The 7,598-nt window shown below is 48.7% G+C and overlaps 1 protein-coding gene across 1 annotated transcript in view; it reads left to right on the top strand.

Moving 5' to 3' along the window:
- The window catches only part of INPP5D (inositol polyphosphate-5-phosphatase D), a 118,831-nt gene that overhangs the window by 13,534 nt on the left and 97,699 nt on the right, over positions 1–7,598 (top strand). The window contains exon 2 of the mRNA XM_023510360.1: positions 4,055–4,118. Coding sequence (XP_023366128.1) covers positions 4,055–4,118 — 64 coding nt within the window. The remainder of the gene's footprint in view (positions 1–4,054; positions 4,119–7,598) is intronic.

Below are 7,598 nucleotides of genomic sequence, written 5' to 3'. Positions count from 1 at the left end.
CCTTAGCCACTTGAGCCACAGGCGCCGAGCCCAAATGGCTTTTTTGAACGCAGAGTTTCCAGCTCTCTTCTTCCACCCCATCTTGTCCAGAAGTCTGTTCCTACTTGACTTAACCAAGAAAAGGAGAAAACACATACAAATAACATCAGAAATTGGAAATGATATATAATGAGAGTCCCAAAGGGATTTGATAACAATTGCGGGAGCCGGAAAGCAGAGTAAAACAGAAATGCTAATGAGGGTCTTGCCTCACAGAGCCTGATGTCTCTTTCTGTAAAGGACGCTTCTGGCCGTGGCTGGCAGTGTTGATCTGGCTAGGAATGGTCATGCAGAAATAGTAATATTTATCTGAAAGGATGAATAAAGCACTGTGGTGAGGTTTCCTCCTCCTTGCATTTGCTCTCCTACTGAAGTAAAACTTCTTGTGCTACACCAGGTTGACCTGACCTGGGAATGCCCTTCTGCTGGCAGGCACCTTCCTGCTGTTTTTGTCTGGTTCCCTGGGGTGGGCACCTATTATCACCTAGCACCCCTCGGAGTCCCAAGGGAAATGTAAGCTCCCTTCGCTTGAGAATGGGACATTCTCATTTCATGGCAGGAGATACTGTAGGGCCTGGTGCTGTCCCGGCCTGCACCTCTGATGGGCATATTCCTGGTGCCTTACTCTGAAATGCAACCAGTCACCAAAAGGAGTCTCGGCTGAGAGCACTGCAATGTGTCACCAAACCAACCCAAAGAGCTGGGAAAGGGCTGGGAGTGGGGGGCATTGACCCTAAAGATCAGTGAGTGCGTTGTCTAGATTATGTCTAGCACCGTAGTTGTCAGACACTATTTAGTTGCGGACTCTTTGCTTTAAGCATTTTGCATGTAAGAGCCTGCCTGTGTGTTTACATATGCATGTGTTGTGTGTATACGCATGTATGCATGTGGATGTTATGTGTACACCCATGCATGTGTGTTGTGCATGCACATGTATGCATGCCTGTGCATAAGTGTGTCTACAGGTAGGACTAGAGTGAGGACAGCTGCTGGAGGGTGGGGAGGTCTAGTGAGTGCCCTCCTCCACCTCCCTGCAGAGCCCACCCAGCCCACACGGGACTCAGGTTGGAACTAAGGCTTGCCCGATGGGTTGTGGGAAGCAAGTGTGGTGGTGGTGGTGGGGCCGCCTGTTTTCCTTGAAGATCAAAACCGATTCAGCCCTGGAACGGCGTGTCCAGCCCTGTGCACTGGCAATGCAGGGTCGCTAACATCTGCTGAGCTGTTTCTGTCTAAGGGGGAAGCATCATCTCTTCCTATTTTACCAGATTTTGAATTTTGATCTGTTTTAGTAATATGGGACTGTTTCTTTGTTTCAACGTTTCTAGAACATCTTTGAAAAAGCCATAAAGCCTTGTTGCCCCACCTGATTAAACCAAAGGGGCTTTTCTGTTCTGTGTGACTGGCTCTGTCTCTCTATGTGACTCTGTTCTTTCTGTCTACAAGCTAAACTCTTCCATAAATTAGCTGCCCTCAGCCAAATGAGGGGCTGTTTTCACCCTTGCCTCATTTGCATGCCTACAGGAGGAAATGTCACAAGAACAGAGTGCTGAGAGATAAGACCAGAGCTGTCCTCGGCCCTCCAGTGCTCTTACCTTTCAGAGCTCTAGCAAGCTCGGCCTGGGCCAGGGGAGCAGCTGGCAATGGGGAAGGGGGTTGAGATGGGCTGGGGATGTCTCCGGGAGGTGAAATGGCACTGGACTTGCTACCTCCAATGCCCGTCTAGTGTGGTAACAAACAGGCTCTGGAGACAGGCCAGGGAGGGGAAAGATGGGGACTAAAGTGGTAGACAAGGAGACCGTTCCTATGGGAAATAAAGAGACGTGTGGTAATGAAATTACCCAAAACATCACCCAAAATTTTTTTTATGCACCCATTGATTCAAAAGCCATAAAATAAAATATAGTAAAATTGGCGTCATAAAAGTGCAAAACTTTAGGCAGCGCCTGTGGCTCAGTGAGTAGAGCACAGGCCCCATATACTGAGGGTGGCAGGTTCGAACCCAGTCCCAGCAAAACTACAACCAAAAATAGCCAGGCATTGTGGCAGGCACCTGTAGTCCCAGCTAATCTGGAGGCTGGGGCAAGAGAATTGTCTAAACCCAAGAGCTGGAGGTTGCTGTGAGCTGTGATGCCACATCACTGTACCAAGGGGGATGGAGTAAGAGTCTGTCTCTAAAAAGAAAAAAAAATTGCAAAACTTCTACCCTGTAAAAGGAAAGAAAATAGTTGACAATAATTCCAAAATATATTGTATCCTATATCAGAGTCTTATACATAAATAATCAAAAAAAGATACCAAAATAATTAAGCCAAAGACATAAAAAGAAATTCAAATTCACAGAAAAAGAAATACAAATAACTAAACATGAGAACATGTTGAAGAACCTTTCTCATAAAGAAAGGCAAATTAAAGCAAGCTATCATTTTCACCTCTTAGATTTGCAAAGATTAAAAGTCTGATAACAGCCAGTTGGCAGGGTGTGGGGAAATAGATGCTTTCATATCCTGTGAGCAGGGAAAAAAAAAGGCCACAAGCTCATTGAAAGGGAGTTTGTCATCTCTATCAAGACAGAAATGGCCAGGTCTTTGCACCTCCCAACCTCCTTCTAGAGCACTGGAGGGCTGAGGACAGCTCTGGTCACTAAAGGTGTCAATGCTTGTAGCACACACGATGACAATGCTGATAAATCATCTCCCACTAGACTTAGGAAGACCTCTAAGATTTTCTTTTTTTCTTTTTTCTTTTTCTTCTTCTTCTTTTTTTTTTTTTTTTTTTTTTTGGTGAAAAAAAAGATTTAAGAACAAGTGTGATATTTTTGGTGAAAAAAAGATTTCAGAACAAGTGTGATATTATTTGTATTTTAAAAGATATGCATATATAGGCTTTTGGGTATGTTTAAGAGATCTGAAATGATTTACAAACAAGAGTAGGAAATCCAAGAAGTGGGGCTCACGAGAGGGGGAAAGAGAGCTCCATTTTTCATTGTATTTCTTTCTGTGTGGTTTTAATTTTTTTGATTAGTGTATACTTTAAAAATCTAGTTAAACAATAGCATGTGTAAGGGCTCCGTGAAGAGCCTGGTACCTGGGAGGGCTCAGTAGAGCTACGATGAAGTGCTGGCTGGGGGCAGAGCAGGGCTCCTGTCTGGGGGGCTCAGGCTTTCAAGGCTCATGAGAGCCCCCAGTGGAAGAAATGCAACAAGATGCGGTTGGGCTGGAGAATCGTCCAGCAACTTTAAGAGCGTAAGATCCAAATAACCTTCTCTGGACTCCTGACAGCTCTTGGCAGGCTGGGACTACCACAGGTGATCCCTTGTTCCAAGGGCCTCACACTTGATAACTCCCTCTTCCTCTAAGAGGTTTTAGGGAAGTCAAAAGTACCTCCTCTTTCTCATTTGGGATTTTGAACCAAAAGAAGGTGGAGCTTCCAGAAAGACAAGGGAATCTGGGATTCCTAGCACAGCCCCAGGCTCACTCACCTTCCTGGCAGAATAACCCCATGGGTCAAAGTGTCCAAGGAGAGAAAGCCACATAGGGGTTAGCAGGGAGCTCGGAGGGAGGCAGGCACTTAGCAAGCCTTGCCTTGGCCAGAGTGGCCCCAATGGCTATGGCTGAGGCCCTTTCAGCAGCTGCCACCTTGCTCAGCCCCACTGGATCTGGGTTCTTCTGTGAACACCCCCTCTTCTTTGCTCATTCTCTTGGCCAACATGGCAGCCCCAGGGTGGAGGAAGCCCTTCCAGACAGTGGACTTCCTTAGCTCAGGCCCTGTGGCTGAAGTGTCCCCACCCAAGCAACCCCACCTGCATTTTCCTGCATTTGAGTGCTGAGGGGTGGGTGAAATGCTGCACCTCAGTCCAGAGCTGCTGGGTGTCAGGGCTCATCTCCATCCCAGAGAACCATCTGCTCCGGGCTTTAAAGACTGTGCTGAGATTCCCTGGGCCATGTCAGGAGGTCTTGTTAACGAGGAAACGGGATTTTCCTGCGTGGGTTCTAATGAAGTCTTTGATCTATTTCAGATATCGAAACTGCGTTTACACCTACAGAATTCTGCCCAACGAAGATGATAAATTCACTGTTCAGGTAAGTGTTGTATAAACCTCGACATCTGAACCTGACTTCAGTCTCCACTGGCAGAGAAAGAGTGGGAAAGAGGCAGATGAAAGCACATGTCCCAGTGGCCCAGACGTAAGGCCTGGCTGAGCCTGGCTCTCTCTCCAAAGTCCAGCAGGGTGGTCTGAGGGGTGAACTGTGACCTTCCAAAGTGACCATACTCTGTGACATGATGAAGTGGACACACCAGAGGTTATTTGTGCCTGTGGATGTGAGGAGGAAGCCAGGGTGAGGAAGACTGCCGGGAGGTGAAGGACAAGCAGGTGTAGCTGGCTGTGGCTTGGTGGATTATTGTCTTCAGTGCCCTTGAACCAGTGAGAGGAAGTGGCCCCGGAAGGAGAGAAGGGAGGTGAACTTGAAGGAGAACAGACCCTGTTTTCTGCCAGATCACAAGATTAGGATGGAACAGTGCTTTTCAGTTTGCTGAGGTCTGTTTTGTCCAAGGCCGATGCTCCTGGCCTCTGATTTCACCACATAAATCTAAATGCACAAAACTTACAGGTAAATTTAAATGCAGTTAAAAAAAAACGAACTGCGCCAACCCCAGCCTGGAAGACCACGCTAATCATAGTTTGTACAGCACAGTGTTCTTCATCCGTTTTTATCTCCCAGCACACTTGAATCTATAGTTAAACTTCCATGGTACACTTAAATTATGTTGATCCAAAAAAGAGTGAAAAAAAGAATATACTTAACTGTGCTTTGATCGTCTTTCAAAATAATTTAATTAATGATCTTTAAAAATTTTTGCTGCAAAGGTGGAGCACAGTGGCTCACGTCTATAATCCCAGCACTCTGGGAGGCGGAGGCAGGTGGATTGCTTGAGTTCAGGAGTTCAAGACCAGCCTGAGCAAGAGTGAGACCCCATTTCTAAAAATAGCTGGGCATTATAGTGGGTGCCTATAGTCCCAGCTACTTGGGAAGCTGAAGCAGGAGGATCACTTAAGCCCAAGAGTTTAAAGTTACTGTGAGCTATGACACCACAACACTTTACTGAGGGCAACAGAGTGAGACTCTGTCTGAAAAAAATAAAATTTTTTTGCAGCACACCTAAGATCCTCTTGCAGCACACTGGTTCAAAATCACTGGTGTAACAAAAGCTTTGTTTGACCACAGCATATGACGATGACAAGAAGACAGTGACACGGAAGGCAGGGAAGCTATTTTATTTGGCTACATTAAGAGAACAAGGGGTATTTCTGAGAGGCCAAGACAGGTGGATCACTTGAGCTCAGGAGTTTGAGACCAGCCTGAGCAACAGAGAAACCCTGTCTCTAAAAAAAAAAGTAGCTGGGTGCAGTGGCAGGTGCCTGTAGTCCCAGCTACTTGGGAGGCTGAGGCAAGGGGATCACTTGAGCCCAGGAGTTTGAGGTTGCTGTGAGCTATGACACCATAGCTCTCTACCAAGGGCAACAAAGTAAAACTCTGTCTAAAAAAAGAAAAGAACAAAGGGTAGGAGGATCAAAGCAGGTGGCATTTCGATGTCCTTCACTGGGGATGGAGTTTGTGTGCTCATGTCATGCTCAGTCCTCAGGGACCATGGCAGGAGGCACAGTGACAGGTGGAGTGCCCTGTCTGAGCAGAACAGCTGGATGACAGGGTTTGGGCAGCATGTCACAGAGAAACGATGATGGGTCTATGGAGAGAAGGTGGGTATGGGGAGGGGAGGGCACAGGCATCTCCTCCAAACCTGAAGGGGATGAGCGCCGAGCCAGGAGGCAGCTGGACTCAAGGGCCAAGGCAACAGGTGGGTCCCTGGGGAAAAACTCACCAGAAATGGGTCAGGAGGACAGCAGAATGCCCCTGAAGAAGACCCTTTCAGGAGCTCCAAGGGATCACTTCAGCAAGCCATCCATCCAAAGGGAGCCCCTACGGGACATGCTTGAGCCAACTGAGGAGGCCATGGAGCTGCCTGCCCGTGGTCTCCCATGGGAGACGCAGGTTTGGGCTACGGCAGGATCGTTCCACGCTGTAGAGGTCAGGTTGAGGGTTGCTTCTGGCTTCTTCCATGCTAGCACCCAAAGCGCAGCCAGTGGAAAGCTTTTAGCTAGTCTGGGATGCCTGTGTGTCTGGCCTGGTTCTGGGTGGAAGTCACCGAGGGCAGGTGTTGGCTCGCCTGGTGAAGACCCTCCTTTAGGCACCAGGCAGACGTTTGCCAACAGCGTGTTTGCCTCTTTGGGCTCCTCACCTGTCAGGGCCGAGGGAGGCCAGCTGGGGGTGGGCAGTTGGCGGCCTCTGCATACCCCATGTTGTTTCCAGGTCTAGGCCTGTGTGAGTGCTCCTGGCTGGGCTGGTGTCCCTGCAAGGCAGGTGGCTGAGAGGAGTCTAACCTCTCTTAAGTTAAAAGTTGGTCGACGCTTTTGATCTTTTTTCCACTTGTGGTTTCTTCTATTCCTTCAAAGTGAAGAAAACTTTAAGTATGACTGGGAAAGACGTGCCTTTGTGGCTTCTCATCAGGGTTTGCACCCGCGACCTACACACAGACAGACTGAACCTCGAGTCTGCCCTCTCTCATTGTCACACTCCTGCCGCACCGCGTCCGTCCTGCGACCCTGGAAATTGCTGCTTGTCCTGCAGCAGTTTCAAAACCCAGGGCCTCCTTGGGCTTGGGGGTGCAAGGAATAGACCCATCTGGGCTGACTCTGTGCAGATGCTCGAGGCCCTGCACCCAGGGTCTACCATGACTTCACTCCCCTCTGAGTCTGCTCTTTCCCTCCCAGCAGGTCTCTTCTCAGTTCCCAGGCTCAACAGGGAATCTGACAGGCTTAGCCCCTGAGGGCTTTCTCTGCGTGTGCCACTCAGGGGCCACCAGTCCCAGTCTCTGTGTGAACAGGCTATCTTGGAGCACACTTTGGAGACGGTGGCAGAGTCATGAGGGCACAGTGTGGCCGTCTAAGGGCTGCACCCAGTCAGGGCGATGGGTAGGCCATGTTTGCATGAGCGGTGTGGCCCTGCTGGGCATAGCTGCTCCTGACTCAGGCACTGGGACTGTGACCTCCTCCGTAGCGGACACCTGGTGACCAAGGTACAGGGAGCTGTGGGCCTAGGTGGCCTGGGGAGGTGTCCTACTTTAAGGATACACCATCCTATCATATTGCAGCCCCCGAACAAAATGAGCTCAGATGTCTTCTGAGAAGCCCATGAGCGCTCACACCCAATCACGCCAAGTCAGAGATCTCCGAGGAAGCTTCAGCAGTTATTGATCGCTGCTTATTTTAGCTCGAGTTCCTCTTTTCTTGTAGAGACAAAACCTCACACTCTTTTCTGAGCTTAGCCACAGTTTCTAAATAACTCATGCCTGACACCTGAGTCTGTGTGGTGCCACCCAAGGATGAGGCTCCCAAAAGCAAGAATCTGGCTTGAGATTTTGCCAAGTGAAGCACCAAAGGGCTTTACTGTTTCTTATTTTAGTTACATTAGCTTTGTCCCTGGGACTCCTGCTCATGGCCA

The sequence above is a fragment of the Otolemur garnettii genome, unplaced genomic scaffold, assembly GCF_000181295.1.
Source record: "Otolemur garnettii isolate 467f Iridium unplaced genomic scaffold, OtoGar3 scaffold00013, whole genome shotgun sequence".
Taxonomy (NCBI): Eukaryota; Metazoa; Chordata; class Mammalia; order Primates; family Galagidae; genus Otolemur; species Otolemur garnettii.
The sequence above is the reverse complement of the archived record's forward strand: the minus strand, read 5'-3'. Positions and strand labels throughout refer to the sequence as shown.